Here is a 26,233-nt window from a genome sequence, read left to right as displayed (position 1 = left end):
AGACCCTTGCCTAGCAATGTAATATAAACCACGGAGTACAGTGCTGGCCCTGGTTTGGATGGTTGGCAGGCTGTAGTTAAGTCTGTGCCGGGGTTAATTGTACTGCAACTTATTCCAGCTTTATTGGGAAAGTTGGATGCAGGCAGTTACATCATGTCTCCAGTCACTAGCCCACATTATCTATTTAATGTAGCACCCTGGTAGCAGGCAGTTTTCCTTTGCACTGGCTCCTGGGCCAGTTACGCCAACTTAATGCAACAGTGTTCATGTGCAATTACTTGACTGCACATTGAGGGAAATGTTAGAACAGCAGATAGAGCAGATAGAACAGCAACTCAAGGCCATGTCACCTCTCCTGTAACTCTCTAAGCCCCCCTGATTCTTACAAAGGAAACACTGGAAAGACTGTGGGTGCTGCAGCGTGTCCATAGGACTGTCATCAGTGTAGACTGGAGGGAAAAGTCCTTCCCAGTCACGGGCACCTTCACTGAGAATGACTATGGGAGTACACCTCCAGTCTAACAGCTGCACCAGCTTATTGTTTGAAGCAGCACTGCCCTCCCCATCATCCTGAGAGAAGGGCTAACATTCTCTACTCATAGTCCTACCAGGGCCAGACTTGTGTCTCGGCAGTACTGCTGCACCAGTCTGCTGGAAAACAGTGTCCTGAGGTGTGTACATTGCTAGATGGTCAAGGGCAGACATGACCAAACAGAGCCTAGGACTGCTTCTGGAAGCATCCAAGGGTATCCCACAGAAGTCGCCCTATCCCAGCAAATAAGGGCATTATCCAGCTGAATGTTAGAGCTTCCAAAATGCTCAACAAATTCAGAACATTACTGGAATAAGAACAGCACTTGCAGGAACTTCAACCAGTGTAAAATTACATGCTCCTAATCCTTCTCCCCCACAGCACGCAATGAGTTCCACACTGAGTCAGAAAAATAGACGAGCTCAGTGCTCCAGAGATAGATTATTGCACAACTACCCTACTGTGGAGGTTTATTACTCCTCCCTGAATCAGCTAGTGCCAACCACTACCTAGCACAGAAGCCACGCTCATCAATGTGCTGTCGGAACACAACAGCGTGCAGCCTTGTGAACTGCTCTTTCCCAGACTAGTCCTCTGTTCAGACAGGCTGGAATTTTTGGAGATTTTTACTGTAGAAAGGAGATAATATTTGAAGAGGTGTGCTCCATACACTGTTCCTGTAATTAGTGACCGTGTTGCTCTTCTGGGGTGATATGCAACAGTTACTGACATGGAAAAGCAACTCTGGAAAAGAGTTCCAGGAATTTTAATCTATGTATTCTATGTATTTTATTTTTATGTATATCTAATTTTATTCTATATATTATGATTCAGAATGTATTCTATGCAGTTTCCTAGACAGTGATTACAGACAAATTAGAAGAAGCAGTCAGAAAACTGAGTTACTTTTCCAGCAGAAGACTAATGGGTCAGCAGCAGGCTGCAGAAACCCCTCCCAGCTGACCGACAGACAAGTCCCTCTCAGAAACGGTCACTTCTGTGGACTCAAAGTGCTGGGCTATGGACCTGGCCAAAATGCCCAGTCCTGCAGGCTGCTTCTTTCTGGAAGAAAAAGTGCTGAAGGAGTCAGTTGTTCCCTCAAAAGGAACTGTCTTATTTATAGCAAATTATCCCTTGTCCACACTGGCACCCTCCTCATGAAGTTCTGGCACTGCTTTTGCATTTCTAGTACATCTGTAGCATGCAATGGGCGTGCTCAGGTGTTCCTCTGCCCAGTCCTTGGGAGCATTTTCATCTTGTTATTGTTTCATTCAGAATGATGTCCAAAAGCAGCATCCAGCAAAACTCATCTGCTATTGTTGATCTTACATGGGACATGTGCTCTGGGTCAATGAACTTGGTTGGGTTGGGCAAAAATAATCTGAACACTTTTTAAATTTTTGTAGTGGCAAATGCTATCTGTCAGCCCTCACCTACCTCAGTAAAGCTTCTCCCAGTATGCAATAAATGCATCACTATAGCAGATTATCTACTGTAATTTTCACTGTAGTCTATTTCAGATAATGGCTATGCACCTAATTTGTAATTTATGTTGGCACCCTGATCATTTTGCTTTAGCACACAGTGCTTACACTACCTTCAAAAACACTGTGGTGCATTGGAATGCAATGTCCTGGTGTTGCTGAGCTGCACTGACTGTGGCCGCGGTAATATTTATGTCCTGTGCCTGTCAGTGTGCTAAGGAATGAAGCCAAATAAACTTTGCAAAGCTGGTAAACCCACTCTGATTATTTTTGCACCATTCTTTTCATTTGTGTAACAAGTTGTCAGGTTTGCACTTGGAACAGCCTGTGCTGCAAGATGAGGGATCTCCTGTCATTGAGATTTCCACTACCCTCCCTGTGATTTGGACTGGGCTTTTAAAAAAGAGTGTTTCTCCAAAGAGGTATGCAATTCACCTTTTAAATTTGCAGCATCCAACTGGGAGATGTAGAGCCTTCTCTTCTCCTGCACTGGAAGCCAGAAGCCTGCGTTGGCTAAGACCAAGTGGGTCAGCCCAGTGGTGGATTTGAGACGCCCTGATTTCGGCAGCTCTGAATAGATTCTCTGGTGTCTAATAATATCCATATGCCAGATGAAACTTGTGGTTGGGGGCTTGCATGCAGAACACCTGTTCCTTGTATGGCTTCTTTGAACGAGATGTTACACTGTGGCTTTTCCTGCACTGGGAAAATTAAAAAGGTCCCTGTCCTCCTCCACTGTCTCTTCTAAAGAAACATGTGAGAACTTACATCCCAAAGCTGCTCAAAGCTGGCCAAAGGGTTCAAATGTTCGTGGGGAAGTAGGGAAGGAAGGAAGGGGAGAGTTAACAGACCACTGCTGCCTCTGCCACCCACACACACATGCTTTGCAAATGAGGAATCAAAGGGCTCCTGGAGCCAGGAGGGCTCTCAAGTCCTATGGTTAGGGCAGTCGCCCCAGGAAAGGGAGCCTTCCAGGGGTGGCTGCTGTGTGCACTGCAACCCAGGCCACCCACCAGGCCAGCTGGTCCCAGGTGGAACTCCCAGGTTGATCCCAGGGCACCTCTCCCACTGCCCATTGCCATCTCCTCTCTCTGGGAAGCCTCAACAAAAAGTGGCAAACGGCTCAGGGCCTTGTGTCCATACGTGGATGGCAGGAGGAGAAGAGCCACTGCTATGCGTGAGATACCTGTCCCGCCTGGGTCCGCTTCAAATTCAATGCTCACCTCTTGTTTCTGGGGTGGTGTCAAGGCTTGAGGCAGGTTGTCTGCTCAGGGGACTGTTCCCGTGTGAGGATTTCACCTGTGCCCCTAAACCAACACTAAGTAAATCATTTTAGCAAGCTTTGGCCTGTTATTTTTGATAATACCCTCCAGAGCCAGCTCTACTTTTGCTTTGTACAGTGACAACCACGGAAAAAGTGTAATACTTTTTACCCATGGGATAGCGTGTTTTTAATCCTCATAGACTGTCAGTGTAACTTTCACATTGAGTACTATTTGTGTTCTTATAACTTTACATCTTGGGACAGGGAAGCCTCTCTGAGGTTTTTTTCTTATTCTTTTTCAGTCTTGATGTTGATTATTCTGATCCCTCAGCAACGAAACACTAAGGAATAACTATCTATCTAACTAAGGTCTCTCATTTTGTATACGTGTTCCATAAGAGCTAAACAAATATGTCTATAAATAGAGTCAATAAATGTTCACCCTGAGGTCAATAAGTTTCATACTAAAAGCAACTTCATACTCATGCAGTAACATTAGCTCAGTTTGGTGAAGAGCTTGCTTGATCAGGGACTGGATGCTCAGTAACTGGAAGGATCACACTGCTGAAAAGTGTGGATGACAATTTCAAAGCTCTTACCCAAGGATTCCTACTAATTTGCCTGGAAACTGGGATACCAGGTTTTCATCCTAATATTGAAGATTGTGGCCTACATGTGTCTTTCGCTTTTTTCAGCAAATGTTTCCAGTGGTATTTTTTGATTACATTTTTTTTTGTTTAATCAAGATTAAAAATATATATATTGATACAGAATGATTTTGATTTTGTTGAGTCTCTTCTTAGCTGAAGTACTCACAAAGACTCAGTCACAAAGAACTAAATGGAATAAATAAGAAAGAATAATCTAATTTAAACAGCCAGCAGAAATACTGGTTCACACAACATACTATTAACCTGCAGAAATTATTTCCATTAGATGGAATTACACCCAAAAGCACAGCAAATGTCAAAGCACAGATCTGAAAGATTCTGAAAAGATTTTAGAAAGGCTCTAAAACTACCTGTTTCAAGATTAAACCAATAATTCATTATTAGGGGTAAAAAAAAGACAACAAGGCGAGGGACAGATTGTCTGTCATCCACAGCCCCCCTACACTTTTCAGCAGCATCCATGGCTGGACCCCAGAAAAGCCAGAATACAGATGGACAAAGTAGGCACAGAACTGGGAATGGCATTGGTATATTTATCTTCTCTTGTAAAAACAAAAATTAAGAAATGCTTGCAGAATTTATCTTTAAAGGTCTTTCTACCTTTCTGGCACCTTTTCAATTCAGGAAAAGAAAAAAAAAGTTTATTGACACGGGAAAAGCTGTAAACTCTGCAGCCACAACTTCCAGCCAGTTTTGAGGGGGCTTCAGCTTCCCCATGGCTTTCAGTGTTAATGTCTCAATCTCATATTAGAACTATAGTGCAAATGAAAAACTGACATACACCACAAAGTTCCACTCTAAAATGAGAAATAAATTATACCGTTATTTTTAGGCATTATTGACTATACTGGCTGTAAAAAATTACTCTGAAGAGCTTTTTATTAGCCTTCAATAATCAAAATAACATCTCCAGCTGTCTTTAAGACACACTTCTTGTGAAGAAGGCATCTTACAAATTACAAGCACTCAATTTTTAAAATTCCTTGAGAAGACAGAATTTTTATTTTTATTGTAATATTACCTGGACTTCACAGTCTAACACCGTGTCTTGACTTCCTCTGTTGTGCAAACACACATGACAGTATGTCAAAAATGTCTGTCTCTGGAAGACCCCTGAGAAGCCTCACAGACAGAGAAAAACACAGAGGGAACAATTGCAAAGATTTATTTAGCGCATTCTGTGCTTGGCACTTAGAAACAGAGTTCCGTGCATAGGGCAAATCTTTATACACCTTTTTCTTCATACATATTTTACATACCATTTTTATTGCCCTCTTTTATACTCATAATAATGAATACCCCACTAGGCATATAAATACATTTATCTACAACACCTCACAACAAATCTCAATAATATCTGTATTCTGTTACTTGGTATTTGCATTTTCACACAACTTAAATGCATAGCTTGCACCAAGCTACAATTGTTTTCTTATTTTTAAAGGATTTGGAGAGGGGGGAGAAAAAAAAAGGAAAAAGAAAAAAAAAAAACAGAAAAGAAAGACGTCAAAAGGCAATGATCTATTTGGTTAAACAGAGATCATGTGGCAGTTGGGAAGTTGGCAAATACTCAACCTCACTGTTTCTGAAATGCTAATGGTTTTCTATGGCAACTCTTGCATGCAAGGACAGCTGCGCTCCTGTAGAGCATAACTCTCTTTTTTCATTGCTCTTCCCTATGAGCTCAGTCTGGACAGTTTCCTCCTGTTGGGATGAGTGCTGTGGGACACACGTTCCCCACAAAGGCTGTCATCCATTCAGTTTGGCTGCATTACTTCTGGCCAAGTCAACAGGAGCTGAGCACTCCTCTTCCCTGTGCACCTTTCCAAAGTTCAGTCCCTGCTAATGTCTGAGGCTCTTTTGTGGGTTAAAACTTTTCTCTCTCCTCTTTCGTTCACCTCCATCTGCAGGCTGGGTACTGGAGAGCTCAACCCTCATGAAGAAACCCCTGGGCAGAGCCATGGTGAAAATGCAGAAACCTTTTTGGAAGAAGCTCTAGCCCAGCAGTGCCATTCCTGTGATACAGCGGAGAAAGGACCCACAGGCCACTGTTTGCTTCAGAAATGGGCTGAGCCACTCCAGCAGTGAGGATCTATTTGGAAAGGGGGAGGACTTTAAAGCCATGGGCAGTGCAGCTTCAGAGGATGAAGCTCTGGGAGACTGCCCTTCTTCAACACCCAGAGGAGACTGCACAGGGATATGGGTTCCTCCACACTGAAAGCTCACGCCAGCTGAAAGTTAATGCATAGACAGTACATTTGGCTGCTTCTCTCCAGCTTGTTGTTAAAGTCATGCCCTTCTCTCTGCAATGTCCAGAAAAAGCAGATGCTCTGTGGCAGGTCTGGAGCCCTGGGCTACAACAAGCTGCAATGGCTGTCAGTCAAGGCTTTCCACAAGGTTCTTGTAGCACATACCTAGGTGGCTCGTATTCTTATTTATCATTACAGTACTAGTTCCACTATAAGTTTGAAGGCAAAAGGGTACTGGGATGGTTTCACCCCTGGAAACGACGGTCTGGCTGCCTTCGATGCCAAGGAGAGGCATGGCTTGTTAGACCATGTGCACAGACATCTGTGAGGAGGAGCCCTGAACTGCACCATACTGTCTGTTGTCACAGGCGTTGGCTGTCTGCTGGTTGCCGGAGGGAGGGCTGATCATGTGCATCCCGTGATCCATTCCTGTGGAAAGGTATTGCCTCTCTCCAAAGGCCCCGCTGGATGGGGAAGAGCAGAGTAAAGTGCTTTGGGAGGTGGTGAGTTTCTCTGGGCTCGCTGCCAGCCTGGGGGAAGCAGGGAAATTGTATCCATAGAGGTTGTAGGGATTGTGCAGGGAGAAGGCGTTGTAAGAGCTCTGCTGCATGTGGCCACCACCAAACATGTGTGAAGAGGAGGAGGTGGAGGCAGGGTTGCCTGCTTGCATGACATACTGAAACTGAGAGCTGGGGAAAGATCCCAGCTGGCCACTGTATGCCTCCATCTTGCTGTTGCTGGGCAGGGAGGAAGGAGCTGGCATTCCTGAGATCAAGGATGGAGTCCTCTGAGGCATGAAGGTTTCAGAGGGCTGCGAAGCAGAAGCAGTGCTGCTCTGCAGCCGATTGTAGCCACCATCACTCAGCCCTGGGTAGCTCTGCAGTGCAGCCATATTGCTTCTGGCACACGGGGGATAATCAGACAAGTTGAGGTTGCAAAGCTGACTCTCCCGGCAGCCAACATTGAAAGTGTTGGGGGCCAGATGAAAGGCTGGAGGAGAGCAGGATGGAGAGAGAAGGTGAGAGGAAGCAGATGGTGATGGGGTCCCTGTGCTGGAGGTGGTTGGGGAGGTTCCTGTGCTGCCTCCTGCAAAACAAAACACATGGGAGGATATTCAGAGCCCGGAATCACATCAGCAAAATGAGGCGCTCTCATTAGAAAACAGCTTAGTTTAATAAAGGAACAAGGGTGGTAAAATGGCCGCAGGAAAACTCAGTCTTGGCATAGGCCCTCACTTTATTAATAGTATTCCTTGGTCTTTCCTTCTGCTTTTTTGTGATGACTTTGTTTTTCAGCTGAGGATTATTCCCTTTTAAAGTGGGAGAGGGAAGCAAGCCTGCCACAGAGCAACTCAAGGCATCGGGAAAAGTTGCGAGAAAGCATTGCTCCATCAGTCAAGAGATCTGCCATTTCCAGGCATGTGTGCCTAGTTCTTTTTATGGGGGAAAAAATAGTGTCTTTCTCCTCTCTCCAGGTCTGCAGGAAGACCACTAGTCTAGTCCCACTGCAAACATGCTTTACCATCTGCTCACGGGCTTGTGGCGGGAAGTGGCTGAAAGCATGTCGGACTTCTGCACCATTCAACATTTTTTTCAGATGGCTCATGGTGCAGAGGGACTGATTTAAGCCAGAAGTAACACTAAAATGAAGGGACAGAGTTTCAAGCTATAACCTGTTCCACAGAGCAGATAAAGGGGATCTGTCAGGATTTTCAATCATGTGCTTAAACTTTAAAAGGGATTCCATGTGTTGTACCACCGGTGTTAACAAAATATTGATATATATCCATGTTGGTAGTTATCAACACATTATGCAATATTTATGCTATGAATTATGGAATTGACCATTTTGCACAGCAGGAATGCTCACATGTTCTGACCTGGGAAAATAATACTGTGTAATACTACCAAGAATGGTAACAAAACTGAAAGTAAGTGATATGAAGAAGCTGATGGCACAATTTTGAGCTTGAGAGGAGGTTATTTACTGGCAACATTCTGAGTAAGAGAAAGCTCCCTTGAGCAACCAGGAAAATAAATGAGTTCTGTGCTTAAGGGAATTCACTTTTCTGATGTGAAACCTTTTATTTTCATTTGAATTATTCTCATTGTGTGAAATCCCCTTTCTGCATTAGGGCAACTAACAGTCTTGAAAAGGAGAAAAGAGGTGCTGGTGAGGAGATTGACTAAGGAATAAGCCGAATCAGAGGAACTGGGAAGACAACTGGTGAAGCAGCATTTTTGACAAGCTTGAAGATGACAGATGAGGCGCAAAGGGAATGGGAAAGAGTGAGCAGATGAAATTTAACCAAAGCAGAGATTGCAAATTAAGCATCAAAAATAAGGGACAGCTTTTTCTTGTGTCATCTTGGGGGAAAAAAAGCAGCAGGACTTTGAGACTAGTCTAGATCTGCTGCAAAACAGGGGATGAACTGAATGCACTACTGCTGGATGGAAACAGAATAGGTGATGCTAATGGTTAAGAAATGCACTAGAAAGACAGGTTCTGTGTCAGTATATGAGGTGAGAATATAAGTAAGATTATATCTGACTTTTTCTAACACATCTAGGATGAAACAGAATGGGAAGTGAAAATGTACTCTTGAGACATTAATAATATTTTTGATTTTTTAATTTAAATTTTTTCTGAAGCCAGACCCAATAAAAAGAAGAAAAACAGCCTTGGGCAAGCACAGCTTGGAGTGATTGCTGTTGACCTAAGCAGCCTTAACAAAATACATGTTTCTGCGTTGCTAAATCAAAGCAGTCATTCCCATCACCAGCCATGGGGAGGAATGGTTATTGGTTATTGCTTATTGCTAGGCCACTGACTCCTTTTGTCATTCATTCAGAAGCATAAAAGAGAAGAATTGGATTAAATATCCATTAAAGTTAATGAGAAAATTTGAAGTTTCAAACTTGCTCTTGCCTTTTAGGTCCAGAGTTCAAAAGCTTTTTGTGTGAATTTTCAATTTACTTTAAAGGGTACATTTCACTGTTTCATTTAAAGTCTCTGACAAACAATCTTGGGCTATTTTTTTTGTGGTAAGTTAAGTTGGTACCTCCTCCAGCCTTTCTCCCTGTCTCTCTTGTTACAGATCATCAATAATGCAGCAGGATCAGCAGAAGGAAGTGTCTGCCTCTACACAAATAGTTTCATTGCAGTTAGTTTTTTGAAGGTAGTTGAAATGGCTGATAAAGTTGAGATTGAACTGAGGTACTCACCTCCAGATCTGTTTGAAATAAAATACGTAAAATAAATTAATAAATGAAATGTCTTCATTTCCGTCTTCCTTTACTGCATAGTTAACCTTTAAAAACTATGTAGGAGAAGAGTGCACACACCAGTTACCTCAAGCATTAGACTTTACTCATCTGCTAAGGACCTATGAAAGAGTCATACCCATAACTGAGGCTTTCATAGAGTAAGTAGAGATTGCTAATTAGCAATTGCAAGGATTGCCTAATGTCTCCAAAACTCAGAATTGCACATCTGAGGTTGCTCTCAAAGAGAGACTGAAGTGATTCTGCTTTGAATTATCCCTATTTTCAGGCCAGCAGAAAAATCCTGAAGTCACAACATGACAGTTAGGAAACAAAGTTTGTTCTTTTTCTCTGTAACTTCAAAATGATGAGGACGTAAGAGATCCATTGACAGGAGTTAAAACCAAACCTGGCAACTGTCTTTTAAGAATGCTTTGCTACCAGTGCCAACCACAAGCACAGGACATACCACACTTCTGCTGCAACAGAGCATAACACAGAAGCATGAAGTTCCTGATCACTTGCAGAATAATCTTTATGCTTTAAAGTGGAATGAGAAACAATAGAAAGAAAGGCCCTTCTCAGCTCATTCTCTTCAGAAGGCAAACAGCTCCACTCTACTCTGAATGTTATTTCTTATCCATCTTTGCTGGCAGCACTAAGTATAGGCCAAATGCAAACTGGATTTTGTGAAGTTACAACTTAGTCTGTAGTTAAAAAGTCAGCCAAATACCCCTAGACGATGGCAACAAGCCCAGCAAGTATATCCACACCATACTACAGCCTTCGATATACACAGACGTATATGTCATTTTAATGGAAGTCATGGATACAAAAAAGCTAGTTAAACTGATAGCAACACTATGTTTAGGTCTGGTTTAATTCAACTGGAACCTCATTTAAGCAAGAAAAAAATGAATCTCTCAATAATTCTCCTATGTTCTTTTTCTCTACCCACTTATTCCCATGGAAATAGTTGTCAATACCAAAAGCATTTACTAGTAGTGTCACAGTATCTCTCACCTCCACTGTCAGCATGATTCCAACTTGATTAATTACTACTATGCCCAGAAGATCATTTTTTGGCTCTGCAGACATCGGTCCCATACATTCAATATTTGTATAAAACACGAGGTTCAGAATTTCAGAGCCTGCTGCTTTGTATCCAAGCCCTGCACCGCATGCCAGATGAAACTATCTGTCCTCACAGTATCCTGCTGTTATGTCCAGGGCTTAAGCAAGCAAGGTGACATCCTGAAGGAAGTCTGCTCTTTGTCTAGGCCTACAAGTGATAACTAAGTTGACTTTATCAAAAGAACAGAAACATTTTCAAATAGGGAGAGTAGAGAGTGACCTAGTGTAAGAGAAGTCAAAATTTGCACATTGTACTGAGAAGTGAAAAATCATTGGTAAGGATGGAAGGTGGGAAAAACAAGAATGAAATCATGGTGGAAGACAGGGAGACCCTGTTGAGAAGGTGAGATGTAAAAACAAGCCTTCTTCCTCATGCCAGCATTTCCTCTTGTGACACCATATACAAATGCTGGCTGTGTGCTGGTGGCAGATGTATGCCCATAAGGGTTAGGGAAGAAATTACAGCTTTTTATCTGGGTATCAACAAGAACTGCCATTAAAATATTGTCTGAAGTAGCTTATGACTGGTCTTTCCTTCCTGTTACCTGTGTCCATCTAAGCCTTGGTAACAGTGCTGTCTCTCCATATGTTTCAAATAGACCCTTGCTTTTGTTTTTACCTGGACTGAGCTTGTGTTAAGGACAGTATCAGGGTGAACCGCAAGCCCATGGTAAACTGCCTCAGTCCATAAGTAAGATGTGCCTTAAAATGAGGGATCAGAGTATTCTTGAAGGATTCAGCATGCCAGGGTGTCTGAAAGGCAACAGGGACCTCTTCCACACAGGGCAGGTCACGTAGAGAACTTGTAACACTGCGGTGTATATGGAAAATACATCTGCCAGCAGCCAGCACTAGCCAAAGGAGGTTTCTGGCAACTGCAAGATAGTGGAGAGAGCATCAGTGCCAAGGGAGTCTGAAGCAATTGTGCATGGAAAATTTTCTGGGATCTCTTTTACGAATGACACCATACTATTTAGTTGACCCAGAACTTATCCCAACCTCCTTTATCTGAAAGGTGCACATAAATCAAGTTTTGGACTCTACTACAACATATTTTCCTTGCTAATGTTTCCAGCCATTGGTTGTTACCATAACCTGCAGCGCCTCCATACAAACCTCTAGGTCCTTGAAGTCCTTTCTTAGTGCAAAGGAGGAGAGGAAGTGCAAGGTGAAGTTGCAGTCAGCACAAGATATCTGAACATGAATGCCATGCCCTGTGCAATGTCAGAGACTCATCCGACAGGCAAGAGTTTCAGAGCAGTTTGGGCAACTTGATTGCAGCCTGCAGCTCTTAGCATATCTGGTCTCAGATACTATGAACAGGTGTGGCTGTGGGTCCTCAGAGCGTGTGCCTTGACTTTCTAACAAGGATGGGAACAGGAAGATGATTTGTCTTCTGATTTTATGTTTTCATGGGTCAGGCAGCACAGAGTTATTCTTCAACTTACAAGCTAGTAATTCTTCCACTTAAAAGCTAGTTTAGCTTACAGCTGGATATTCACTGCAGGTTCAGCATGGCCAGCCTGTGGCCTAGAGGCTGTTTGGATCAGCCCAGCAGGACAGTCTGACCCACAGCCTCAGCTAAACCATCTTCCACCTTCATATGTGAGCAGAACCTAACCCAAAAGCCAGATGCTTGGATCGATCGGTGCATGACCTCGCTTATCCGTCTCCTGGAGGAGCCACAACACTCTTCTGACACATGCCCAAGATGTTGATGTCTTCATTGTATGATAGGCACGTGTCCAAAGCACCTGAGGGTGCAGCAAAAAGAGCCTATGGCTACCATTCATTCATCTGGCTCACAGCTCTCCTCCTGGCTTAACTTGAGTGAGAAAGCCCTCCTGAGAGCCAGTTTATGTTCACTTGGGCATAAAGCCATGCTAATGCAACTCTCCAGCTTTCCAAATGGAGCTGGCCAGGAGCTGGCATGTGTCTGGCCAGCAATGAGCACAGAGGAGCCTGTCCATGGAGATATACTCTAAGTCACTCCTGAAAGGTCTGCTTTTGTGAGGACTCTACAGACTTGTACATATATGTAAAGAGCATTTCTAAAGTACAGAAAAGTACAGTTTCTAAAGAGCAACTCTTCACATTTTTCTGTAGTGTTCTAGCCTTGGACACAACAGTAAATAAATGTGATAATGTGCATGCAGGAAAACAAATTTGAACAAAATGTAAAATCCCATTCCCTTTCTGTGCACTTGTACATGAGTGCATGCTAAATATGCCTTATGAAATTTACTCTCTGTCTTCCAAGTTACTTCACCTTTGGTTGCAGAACAAAAATTAAATTTGCTAATTCCCTAAAGATGAGAATCTGAGGGAATAATAAAGTAAGGAGGGAGGGTTTGTGCCAATTGCCAGGTGGTCTGACTGATAGCTTATGAGGCAGATTGTGCCACTCTGTAACCATATGATCTCATGTCCTTTAATAGGCAGCCCTAGCACAAACTTGGATCCATTTCTGCTTTAGGCAGCAAGTGCCTCAGTCCTGCTTGATGCCTCCAGGCAGCTAAATGGCACAAAATTAGGTATCACTCCTGCTCTCACCTATCATGACAACTTTTACCTTGCAAGAATAACTGGCAGTCCAAGGTCTCTCGTCCCACTCCTACCTTTCCAAAACTCAAGCCTAAAACCTTTAGAAGGACTGAAGGATTCTTCACCACATCCTTCTTTCACCATCATTACTCAAGTTCTCAATTCAGCTCCTTGCAAAACTAAACAGCTTTGATGCCTCTTCCTTCTCACTGAGCAAGGGCAAGACCACCTGGTTTGTGACATTCTCTCTTCATTCTTTCCTCTTTTCCAGGAAGGAAAACTTCCCTTTTTCATGGGAATGAGAGCCATTTCTGTCTTTGCAGAGTGTAGCTGAGTTTTTTTCTCTCTAGAGCCCTTGGCCAATTATCAAATTATGAATCCGCTGGTAAAATCTTTAAAAGGCCCAAATGAGACTCAAAATCTACCACATGCCAAGTTGCTGGGTTGTAGAGGAAACATAAAGAGTGCTTTGTAGTTCTTTGGGATACAGTTCACAGGGCACAAAAAAATTTATTACAGCAATAGAATGAAGGGGGAAAGCATGTACTGTATGGCACAGAGGTGAGGAATGAAAGGAAATTTTGGTGAAGGTTGACAAATTATAGAGAAGACCTTTTTTTTATAAGTTTGCCTCAAATTACAAGAATCACTGGAATTAATGGGAGATCTAGACAACTCAGAATAATACTTTATTTCCCTTTAGCTCTTAAGATTTCTGCAACACAAACAGAGCAGTCAGAAAATTAGAGATAAAACTTGCCTCAGTCACCCTCCAAGATAAAACATTTTCAAGATCTAATGGTAAAAAGCACCACTTTTATTCTAATGTGGAAAAAAGTAGAATTCAGGACATCTGATTTCAATTCCCATCAATATCCAGAGCACCAAGAGAACTTTCCCAAAAGTAAGAGACAGCATCCCCTTTCCAGGACCTGCAGACTGTCTTTAATATAAGGGTTTTTGCTCCTCACATAAACACATGTTACTCTTGGGCCAGATCCACATTGTCTCAGGAGAAGGCCTGTTGGACATTACCTTCTGTTTTATATGCAGAGAGTTGTAATGTGGCACACACAACAGTTCCATGAGCTTTATATCAGCTCCTCCTGTTCCCTTTCTTCAAGTACAGGTGAAATCAACTCTGAGGATGATGAGTGATAATCGTGCACGGTCCTTCACATTTATGACCATGAGTTGAACACAGACATTGACAAGGGGGTCATGTAGCAAAAGCTACTCTAAGAGAGGACACAGAATGAAAACAGGATGCAGAAAAGGACTCCCTGTGGTATAAATCTTTCAGAAAGCCACAACAGAAGCTTCTGCAACTTTGCAGTTGAGATTATCTGAAATGGTGATCATTTTTTCTTCACTTCTGTCACAGAAGTAACCTGAATGAAAACTTCTGCCAATCTGGAGGGAGTCTGCTTTGGGCTGACACTGGCCTTGCAATCTCTTGCACATTAAGTGATAAAAAATACAATTAAAAGCTATAAAACTCAGAAATACCAAGGTTCAGAATTTCCGAATTGAGAAAAAATGTCCCAGTACTGTGGCAAGCTCAGAGAACATGTCATTTTCTAATCACAACAAAGTAATGTGCTACTCTGAGGAAATTGTACAATATTTTAAAGTATTATTGCCCACTTCCACTCATTCTTGTGAAATTTGATCACCACTCAGCCAATAACAGAGATTTAGACTTCAGTCATTGGAATTCAGGGTAAACACCTCTCTGGAGTAACAAAATAACTTCAGGCTCCTTTCAGGTCATCAGGGAGTGGCAGCAGCCATTCCTGTCACATCTGGGAGGGTATTTTAATTTTCAGTGTGAAAGATTCAACACTGAAGCACCAAACATGTCCCTTCTCTAAAGAAAAACTGTTTGCAACTCAACAAAGAAGAAGCTGGAACAGTTTGTTCCCTGTTGCTTTGTTTAAATGAGGCAATCTACAAGCCATTTGAAGTATGTAGCAGAAACCAGCGCTTGATCCCAATAACTCTGGCAACAACTGCTCTGTTTCCAATCTGCTCTTCAAGGTCAAAAGAATCAAGAAGATAATTGAGACCAAACCCAGATATCTGACCTCTGCCAATAGCCTAGACTGCTCACAATTGATTTTGAAAGGGAAGCAGCATCCAGATTATCCTGGTGGCAGTGCTGAGAGAACTGATGGCTGCCATTGGGAGGCAAGGGGCCAAGCAGATGAATTTGTAGGCTGTCCAACCTCCTTTGGCATAATGTCTCTTTTGGGAGACACTATTTTTGGGATCTAGGATCTCAGATAAAGCCAAAAGGATCTTAATAGTTATTTACTTCTTTCTGCCTCCAGGCGTCTGTGATGCCTTCAGATGAAGTTCTAGAGGGCTCAGTTTTCCTTCCACTTGACACCGGTACACATTTGTGCAGTCAGGATTTTGTTTGCACATGGGTGCAATCAGGGCAGTTCTCTGAGCACCACCCCCATGAGTAAAGCGTATTATACCAAATAAGTAACAAGCAGTACAGACAAACTTTGGCAAGACAGAGGTGATGCCTGACCAAAAAGCGTAATGTTTACAGACAGAGAGGCTGGAAAAGCAGCACCACCTCAGTTCAGGATATCTGTCTCCCATCTGCTGACCTGCCATGCAGACTTAGGGTCTGCCATGAAACATCGTTCCTACAAGAAAACATTGTTCCTTTCCAGCAGTAAATGGGACACTTGAATCTCTTCCATATCGAGGACAGGATACATACCCTTTTGTGTGTATCCTTGTTGGCAGAGGACTGCAGGATTAAGATGTTCCCCTCTCAGAAGAAGACAGTAGGACCTGTATTCAATTGTCAGTGTGTATATGCATGCTGCTCTAGGGCTAGCAGTATACCTGTTGCTACCAGAGACAGCAACAGCTGCCTTGCCAGAGAGGAACACACACCCCTCTTTGTCTTCAGTATCCTTTTAGACAATTTTCAAGCTCTTAATGCTAATATCAAGAATCATTAATGCCAATTTTGCAGGCACTCTGAGATGGACTCTTTATGTCAGATCTGCAGTCCAAGATGGACACAGATGCTCAAGCTGATAGAGACAGGGTTGAATCTACTGAATCTACTCTTTGGTGGAGTCCTCAGCAAAGGTACTTATTCAAGGAAAGAGACCCCATTTGAAAGGAAAGTTGCCTTGAAAACTAACCAGTCAAGGCTAAGATGTTTGAGTCTTGCAGATTTGGTATGCATGTACCAAAGCAGCAATTTAACGGTGAAGTAAATTTTTATGTGCTGCAAGCCTGCTGATATGCCTCATCATGTAACTCCCATACTGGTCCTGAAATTCTGCTTAGGAGGCAATTCTTTTTGTCAACTGCCAGGGTACCTTTGATTTCACTTCTTGCATAAGTCATCAGCTTTTGTAGGAAGGATCAGATACTGATCACTATTCTACTATTGTCCTAGTGCCTTTCTAATCTCTGTGTCCTGGCAAAACTTACAGTCACTGATAGGGATCTGCTCATCACAATATCCTGTGGGAAACTGGATATCACATAGAAGCTAGCAATAGCTCTTTTTGCTCTTAGAAAGTGACATAATCCAGAGTTACTGGAACTCTTTTCTTCTTTTCTCTCCCGCTCTCTTCTCTTTTTTTATGTTCCCTTTTATAACCAAGAAACTGAGCCACATATTTTTAATAACGAGAATCTGGATGTGGTTCAATCTAAATTTTGAAAACATATTCCAATTAAAGACTTTAATAGACTTTTGGCTTTCCCTACATCCCACTGGCATGTGCATTCAATAATCCCAAGCCCCCTTTTTCTCTAGTAGTAAGTAGACTGCAGTGTGGGTGACATCACTCTCCAGAAGGTCAACCTCCCCTGGGCTTCCATTTTCTGAGCATTTCTTGCAAAGGTTTTGTTTAGGGCAAACTTTCTTTTTCCAAACTGGCTGCAGATCTGCTGCGACTGTCAAATATGGTGTTTGCTCTTGCAAAGCTGAGATGACTTTTGGATTGCATGCTCCAAAAGAGAGGTTTTGTTCTCAAGCCAGAGGGTTTCACTTAGAGAAAGAGCATGCTCCTCCCTTTGGTAGGACAGTGTGGTCATCAGTCAGGCCACAGACCTGCAGAGACTTACTGATGTGCTTTACTTCGATGGCAGCACATGCGAATAAAGCTTATGGACTGTTACACTCAGTTGCACGAGGCATCCATGCGACTGGTTGCGATATCAAGCTGACCAGTTTGTGTGGCAGCTGAAACCTATCATTGTGCAGATTAGAGAGTTATTTAATCCCTGTATGAAACAGCTGCATCCAGCACACTGAGTATCGATTTTGATGTGTCATTGGGCCCCTTGTTCAACTTACAGTTTGGGCCAAACAAATGAGCAAAGCATTAGGATGCATGTTGAATGGCAGAAAGGACAATGTGGAAAAAATTATACCTTTAGATAGTTGTATCGTGTGGATGCATCTGGAATACCCTGTGCAGACTTTTTTAAAAAGAAACTATTAAGAACCTGGAAAACGTCCCACTAGAAGAGAAATTAAATGACTGGTGCTATTCACTTTGAGAGGCGCAGAAGAGGGACATAAAAACCTGCAAAACAATTAAATGTATAAAGAAGGTGGATGAGGGAGAACTTCTCCTTGTCTCTTAATATCCCACAGAAAGGGATGGACATTAGGTTGGAATAGAAAAATCAGAGCCACTTGAATGAAGCAGGTTCCATACAGTTGTTTCATAAAAACATAAAAATTACAGGCACAAGAGTATCAAGAGCGGGTAACGCAAAGCTATTATCCCTGCAAGATAGTAGAGGCCATAACAATTTGGTATGTAAGCTAAGAATCTGTAGCAGTTCATAGCACAGAAAAATTTAGCTGACAAGCAATAAAGGCATCATATTTATGCTGCTGACACCCCAAGCTCTTGCCTCAGAAAAAATAATTTTTCCTACTACAGTAAGAGGGACTCACCTCTAGAAAATTGAAGCTGAATTCCACAGTTCTTACAGGGGAACTGATCCAGAAACTTACCTAGATTTCATGTTACTGGAACTTATCACTTTTTTCCTATCTACCACTATGCTCTCCCTTCGCACGAGCTGGATAACCAAAACTTCCTTCTCATGAAGCAGTTGATTTTGGTGCTCTCGCCTTGTCTCTCTGCAGTAAGTGTGCATTCCTTTTTAGTTGCAGTGGAGGCATCTAGTCCCAAAAACCTCCAGTAGCCCTAGGGCAATCTCTGAACTAACAATTCAAGGGGTAAAGGCTTGCAATTCTTCAAATATTTATTCAGAAATGTCACATGTTCACTCAGTTTTGGAGACAACAATGTGATTTAGAATTAAAGTATCTGTTTATTAAAATAATACCCTGAAAACTTCTAATTCACAAGTATACAAGGGTATGAGATAACACCATGCAGCTCAAAGCACTGACACTTCAAGTGGGAAAGAGAAGGAAAGTCTAAGGCAAGTAATTTATGTGTAAAGACTCTCTACGGCTGGGAGAATCTAAGGTGCAAGAGCTTATTGATGATGTCAACTTTTAAACACCAGTGATTTACTCACCTGTCACCTAGTTCATGTGCTTGAAAGCAAGGAGATGAAGAGGTATGAGCATGGTATACCCTGGTTGTCTTACATTTGGAGGGAAGAATCACGTGTGGCTTAAAGCCATTCCAGCATTTCTTGTTCTTTCTGCCAGCAATTCCAAGGCCTCCAGACCAGACCACTTGTGCTGGCCTTTGGGGACTGTCCCAGCAGCCAGAAATTAAAATAGAGTGTGTTTGTACCCTTGGCTTTGCACCTATTTTGGAGACCAGGGGTCAGATTTTTACAGCAACTACTGAGAGGTGAGCACTATGATGGTCGAAATATTTCTGATTCATTATCTCGAGCTCATTGGACATGGCCAAATGCAGAGCTCAAAGTACTTTTTTGTAATGACTTATTAAGCTTTTGAGGTCGACCTGTGAACATAACTTTAGTTACAGACTGTCCTAAGCCTAGAGGTCTGTAGTGCAGTGGTGGTGGTCTGCATAGAGCCAGCTGGTCACAGGGTACTGGCTTGCTTCCTGGTTTTTCAGCTGCCAAACTATATTATAGCAAGCTAAAAATACACTAAATACTTTCCTTTCCTAGTATTACCTTACCACGTAAGCAATCGCTGGACTTGCCACTAGGATGTTATCTGATAACCGAGGGGAGGAGAGGGGTTGAGCCCAAAGAGGGGGTGAGACATTGGAGAGAGGTTGCTTCAGTGACTGTGACCAGAAGGAGAAGCTGTTATGTTTCTATTTAGGTGGGTGATGAAAACATTCCTGAGTGCCTTCTTTAACCCATCTCTGACCACATCTCCCACTACAAGTGCTCCTCAACACAAGCCCCTGAGCTTGTGCAAAATCTCTCCTGCCCCATGTTGTGCCATTTAAGAAGAGTTTGGTGGCCGTGTAAAGACCACACATGGGGAGTCTAACACAGCTGACTGGAGTGTGCTCTATCCTTCTCTGATGTGCCATTAGATAAAGGAGTCTGAGGGCTCTGGGGTGTTGCATGTGGAACTGAGGCAGAGGACAGTCAGCAAGAGATTCCTGCAGTGGATGCTCTTCTGATTCCGCCCCAGTAATGGGCAGCCCCAACAGCCACCACAGCTTCCCTGCCTCTGGAGTCAACCATACTATCCTCAGATGGATTCAAGGTCTGGAGGGAAGTTTTGGAGGTGATGTCAACCTTAAGTGTGACAGGCTGGAAAATCTGCTGCACAGGGCAAGCATTTGGTTTTGATTGTTTAACCTCATTTTGAATACTTTCTTTTCTTGCATATATGTTGGAACGAAAAAAAAAATGAGGCTGCCTTAATACCTCCATTCTCAATGATCACTGTGTTTTTAACTAGACATAGCAGCAATAAAGTGAATGGGAAAGATCTATCCCTGCAAAAAGCAAAATAGCAACACAACCTGAAACTAGAGATGAAAGCCCTACTTAACAAGTGAGCAATGTAAAGGGCAGAAGCTATGAAAAGACACTGCGTGAACAAGTGGATAACACTTGGCCTATCCAATAATTCTTTCCAGATTCTTACTAACAGAAGGTCTCTCCAGCAAGACTACTGAGTTTTGAAATCAAGGTAGCATGATCCTGGAGGGAGGCACATTCTTGGTCTCCTAAAACTTCCAGAGGACACAATCCTATTCCCCTTGTGTTTCCACACAAATAGCAAGTGTTAACTGTAAATGAAGAACAATGTGTCTGATATGCTTGAGCATTTCCTCAGTCTCTCTGTGTCCTCTTCACACTTAACTTGTGCTGTGTTGTTAGGCTGGTTCACCTAACACTACACTCTTTTCTACTCCTCCTTCTAGCTCTAAGAACTCTAGCTCCAGCATGGGGGAGACCAGGGAGATCAAATGGTTCCACTGCGCCTCATAAGACATGGCCTGTCCACTCTTTCCATCTACCCTCTCTGCTCTGTGTTCTTTCACTGCAGTCAAGAGCTCAGTGATGTGTGTGACTTCCCCATTCCAGTCGCTGGACACGTGGCAAAGTGTGTTGCTGCTCTTATGCCCTCTTCTTCTGCTCTTTCTACAGCTCTTTGCATTCCCTTTGTACGCTCACCTTGCTGCTTCTGCATGGTAGTGAAGTCTTCAAAGGTGAGAGTGCGCACAGGGGGCCTCCAGAAGGCGTAGGTCTCCATAATGGCCTCCAGCCCCGTCCTATGCAAAGAAAATAAAACAAGGAGAGAATAAGAATGTCAGTCAGCTGGGGGTATAGGCACTGAGGAAAGAGGGCTCCAGCCTTTTCTGACAGGCTGCCAGTGGCTACTGGAAGGTCACTTTGACATCTGTGAATTCCTCAAGTCTTCCCGCACATGTGCTGGGCACCAGAGTAAAATAAAATTTCCCCAACCCAGGGTTTCAAAAGCCCCTAACGATGTCTTTTGCCTTTCTAACAAGAATCTCAAGCCTCGTGTCTGCTTTGCAGGAGACAAATGCCTGGCAGCTCCTCAAGGCACACTTTATCATAGAGCAGACCCCCACACTTGGTGGATGCAAAAAAAGGAGGTCTGGGATTCAGCCTATAGAATCAGATATTTTGTGAATTGCCTTTCCCTGCAACTTCCTACTTCTGGACATTGTTCTGAAGTGCTTTGGGAAGCCATCAAAAAGGGAATCTTCTTGGTTTTGGACTTTGACTAGAAATGCAAAAGATGCTCTTTAAAAATGGTCAGTGGCATCTCTGCTTTAGGTCCTTAACTCACCACAGAGACATAACAAAAAGAAAAAGACAAAAAATTTGGTGAAAACTTTTTTTTCTTGAAGGGCTCAGGTCTCAGATTTATTCTTCTTTTCACCACAAAACACTAGCTCTGCTTGAAGTCTCTTAGCTCCACAGCCTCAGTGAGGACATAGGCACATTATCAGGAAAAGATCCTCTGTTCCTTTCGGGATAAACCCCTGGAGTTTCTTTTCAGGAAAGGCTCTCCTCTGTGGAAGCTGCACACTGCTCTGTTCTCCATTCCTCGCCTTCCCTTGCCTCTTTTCCAGCAGCAGGTTATAGCCCTTGCACTGACTGTACACTACTGGAGATTCTTTGTCAAATGTGAGAACATATCCCCTTTCAAAGCAAAAGGCACTAACATCCCCAGAGCCTCTCATCAGATGTTGAGCTGACACTGGAGCTGCCTTTTGCTTCTGAAAATGTCTTTCTGCACGTGCCTCCACTCACTCAGTTAACTTTCCAAAGTCTCCCCGGAAGCTTGGATGCTTTAAATACATTGGAGTTGGCAAACCAAACTCTGTATTTTAAGAGGAGGTTTAGAAGAGAGGTTGTTGCATGGTGTTTATTAGCTGCTAAGCTGTTAGAAGTAGAAACAGAAGACATATCTGCATAGCAGTCTCACACTAGTGCTGAGCACATTACAACAAAACTATTTGGTTAATACAGTGGCCTCTGCCAGCTCATGGAGCTCAGAGACAACAAGGCAGTGCAGAATATGAACCCATCTGCTAAGCTGGACTGTGTGTGCAAAAGCTGCCCTTCAGCTACCGGTATCACCCCCAGGATTTCCTCTGCTCCCTGTGTGTGAAAGTCACACATTTTCAGACTGCATCTGCTTCTCAACTCTCACAGCTGGGAAGAGAACAGCACCTTTTTTGCAGCCTCATGAGATGCTCCCTGGCCGAAACATCAAGAGAGGACTTTCCGGTACCGAAAAAATCTAGGAGAAAAAAAATGTCCAGAGCAAGTTGCAATGCAACTAGACCTGCTGTTGAAAGGATGTGCCTTGGTGATTAAAACCACGTAATATATCCAGAAATGCAGACTGAAATTTCCAGCTGTGCTTGTGTCTTTCACAGGATCATGTGAGGGAGGCCAGCTAAAACCAGTGGACACACAGTCTGGCTCAGTCATTAGATCCTCAGTGTCAGACTTCTAGCTCTGCCCTCATGACTCCCTTCCAGTAAAATCCAAATCCTAATGGGAGGTGGCTCAGGGAGACAGTAAAAGCAGGTTAAAGCTGTTACCACTGCCTCTCCCTGGAGCCTACATCATTGTCTGCTCAGCGATTGACTCCTATTCAAAGTTTCTAGCTCTCCATCTACCAACTTTCACTGTATCAATACAGCTCTCACAGGTACCATATAATTTGAAAAGGAAAAAATAAAATAGTCAGGAGATAATAAAAGGAAGAAATAAAATAGTAAATCAGGAATAATACACTGCTTTCAAGGTTTAGACTCCACTGTGTCTGTGACCTGATAGAGGGTAATTGGCAGCACGGAGAGTACCAGCTTGTAAAGCTGTTCTATTCCTGCCCTGTATGTCAGGGAAAGGAAAGATGCCACCAGGGACCCACCTCCTCTTGCTCCAGGAGAGCAGTTCTACAGCAGTGCCCTTGCTGTGGACACAGCTCCTATCACCCTTCCCTTTCCACACTGCAGCTGCTGGAAGCAACACTGGCTTTGCCAGACTCACAAATTGCCCTGAAATGCTGAGGGCGGCGTGGTAGAAACAGGTACCTGACGAGTGGATGCCAAACTCCACAGCTGGTTCTCACTAATGTGAGACCTTTACTCCCCCAGAACACATGTGGAACATGCATTACAGAACATCCTCTTTGAGTATGTGGATGACAGAGCTCAAAGTTATGTACAGTTCTCATATGCATAAACTTAACTCCCCATATACTAGGAAAAAAAAATTCCCATTGGTTTATGGTTTGTTTGGGGTTTTTTTCTTTGGTTTATGTTTTTGGGGGCCTCTTTTGCTTTGTGCAGAAAAAATGTTGTGGGTGTTCTTGAAACAGTATCTAAGCAAAACGCATCCTTACTGAATTTTCACATCCTTCCATGCATAAGACAAGATCCATGAGACAGCAGTTTCATGTGCTAACCTGCTAGGCATCTACCACCCCATGTATGGAATCTTGCAAAAGAAGAACATGCAGCCATGCTAAAAACCAGCTCTTGGTGAGAAGGCACACCACCTTAGTGTGACTGATTTTACAATCCTATCCCAGCTTTCCTTCTGTCTGTGATGTATTCCTATTTTTGAAAGAAAATGTTGAGGTTGTGAGGCAGGAATCAAGAAATTTAATCCCTATCAACTCTAATAACTGTCTCTTATGTAGCAATTTATGGCATTGCTGTGCTCTCCTAGTCAGCAGAAATACTGGAGTGCTATTATGTATGTGTGTTCCACCCCCTAACAGGGAAAAGAAACCCCGCCTGGCCAATGAAGAGACCTTTTGGGACAGCAATAAATGCTGACAAAAAAATAATTGTTTGCAGCATTCCTGAAATCTCAGCAATTTGAGGGGAGCTTTGGTGAGAGCTGCTGGTACCAAGTGCGCTGAACATAATCCATGTGGCATCTATTTTCTCTTCCAAAGAGCTGCACTGAAAAATTAACTTCAAACTATCTATCAGTCCATAAACCCTCCCCTCTCACACCATCTTTATGAAGGAAGTAAAAAAAAAAAAGTATCAGAAGAGGACTCACTGCCAGTTTTTTTTTTTAATAAGGTCAGTCCTTTAAAAGGTATCCAAAATTTGCTCTCTCTTTTTCATTCATTCTTTTATTTTTAGTGCTATAAAGTTTTAATAATAGGCAATAAATGAAACAGTTCCATTGTCTGAAAAATGAAAGGAACTATCTGTGCACCTCCATAATCCATCCCATATGGCCAATCTTGCCATTCCCACTGCATGCAGGATTCAGGTCATCGTTTCATTGTTCACAGAGGAAGCCAAACAATTGGCTCCAAGTGCCCTCCTGGCTTTTTTATCCTAGACAAAAGCTCAAAGAGCATTTCCAGCAAAAGCAACTTGTATTCACTTCAGCTACCCACATCTGAAAGTAAAGTGCTGTTATTTGCTTTCAGCCTAGGGTTTTTTATCTTCCATCACCCCGCTGAGTTTCCTGACTGTTGTCCCTTCTGGCTTCCTCCTGGATAAGGAGGTCATGCAAGCATCCCACTGTCAAATGAACTTTAGTTGGTCTCCAAAAATAGGCTGTGTGGCGTTAAATCTGCATCCTCTCTACTCAAACATTTGACCAGTTGAGCTCCATATCTCAAAACCCCTAGTTTCTCAATCCCTTGAAGTTCAGGAAAGAAACCAAGTAATAACCTGACTTGTACATACATTACATAGGTATTCCTTCACCACTAGGAGCTTCTCTTGCTGCATTTTTACACATGTTCCATGTGCCTTTTCAAAAAATGAAGAAGGACCAAAAATCAGGTAGACGGAATCTCTAAGAAGTAGGAACTAAGACTCAGCCTTCAAACACAGGCTAAAGCCCTAATCCAACAAGGAGAATGGCTAGATGGCTGAACACTATTACTTAAAATGGTTTGAATGCTCAAAGACTGCAAAACATTGTCCAGCTGCTGGGCTGTTTCCATCCTTCCCTCTCAATTACCTCACTGCTCCTTCTCCCACCTCGAAGACTGAGGCAGTGAGCTATGAAGGGAGACACTCATGCAAATAACTGAGAGAGATCTAAGAAAGGATCTGAGAAAAGGTTGCTCCCCCGTATGGATACAGGCATTTACACCATGACAGGGTGTCCCCAGAGCAGAAGGGTTTTAGCAGTTTCTTGTACCAATGAAGTGAGACCACAATCATAAGGAAACATAGGCGAAAACTGTGAGCTGATGGAAGTGAAAGATTTAAAAGGGAAACTATTTTTAAAAACAACAGTTAACCAGTTAACTCCATAATTTCTGCAGCAAGCAACAACAGTGAAACAATAAGAGAATAAATAAGTGAAGGGAAAATATCTACCTCCATTTAATGGAAGAGCCTCCACACAAAGCAGAAAGGCAATGTCCTAGAGAAGGAGTGGCCTAAGAGTTGCTTTTTTCCCAACATGTTCTGCTTTTTCCAGGGGGATTCTTTCCTCCATCATTTGCTGGCAAACTCTAACCATGGCTCTGATTCAGTATCCTGATGTCACTCGAATATGATGTCCTGGAGAGCTGCCTCAGAATTTTGTGTCTCCTGCTGCCACCACATCTTTTTTTCTTTTTTTTTTTTTTTTTTTTTTAGGACCTTCTAAAAATGTCTAAAAACCTTAAAACCTCTTGGACATATACTATTCACTTATTTGCTTCATAAACAGCCCCTTCTTCAAATTAACCTATTTCTTTTTCAAAGAAGGTCTACATTTTCAGTGGGACATTCTCCAGCCACAGTCTGATGCACTGCAGTTGACCGAAGTTGTGGGAAGGATATGAGAATGATGTTTGAGGCTGTGGAATTTGCAGAGCATCACAACTGCTAATCCAGCTGACCAGTGACCCTGACGAAATGACAAATTCACAAGGGGAAGAAGAGCCACCCAGCATAGTTAAGAAAAGTCCCATTTGGAGAGTCCTTTCCCCACACAGCTTGGACCTGAATGTTTTTCTCCCTCCTACTTGTATATGTACATCTATGTATGTGCCCTCTTGAAAGGGAGCAGCTGAGCGTTAGTGTCCTCCACTAGCTGACAACAGCAGCGCAACCTTAGCCAGACCACTGCTTGTGAGGCAGGCGCCTGACTGCTATATATGCTTGCAAATACCTTTGCCTGTTTTTTTCTTCCTAAAGCCTCAGG

General features: G+C 42.9%; 1 protein-coding gene across 1 annotated transcript in view; it reads right to left on the bottom strand.

Moving 5' to 3' along the window:
* Nucleotides 1-5,099: 5,099 nt before the first annotated feature.
* TBX15 (T-box 15) overlaps nt 5,100-26,233 on the bottom strand; it is a 90,729-nt gene continuing 69,595 nt past the window's right edge. Inside the window, exons 7-8 of the mRNA XM_027885268.1 lie at nt 20,744-20,841; nt 5,100-7,286 (exon numbers count right to left, since the gene is read on the bottom strand). Coding sequence (XP_027741069.1) covers nt 6,502-7,286; nt 20,744-20,841 — 883 coding nt within the window. The 3' untranslated portion in view covers nt 5,100-6,501. The remainder of the gene's footprint in view (nt 7,287-20,743; nt 20,842-26,233) is intronic.

The sequence above is a fragment of the Empidonax traillii genome, unplaced genomic scaffold, assembly GCF_003031625.1.
Source record: "Empidonax traillii isolate 1590-97213 ecotype Southwest subspecies unplaced genomic scaffold, ASM303162v1 scaffold163:size1593379, whole genome shotgun sequence".
Taxonomy (NCBI): Eukaryota; Metazoa; Chordata; class Aves; order Passeriformes; family Tyrannidae; genus Empidonax; species Empidonax traillii.
The sequence above is the reverse complement of the archived record's forward strand: the minus strand, read 5'-3'. Positions and strand labels throughout refer to the sequence as shown.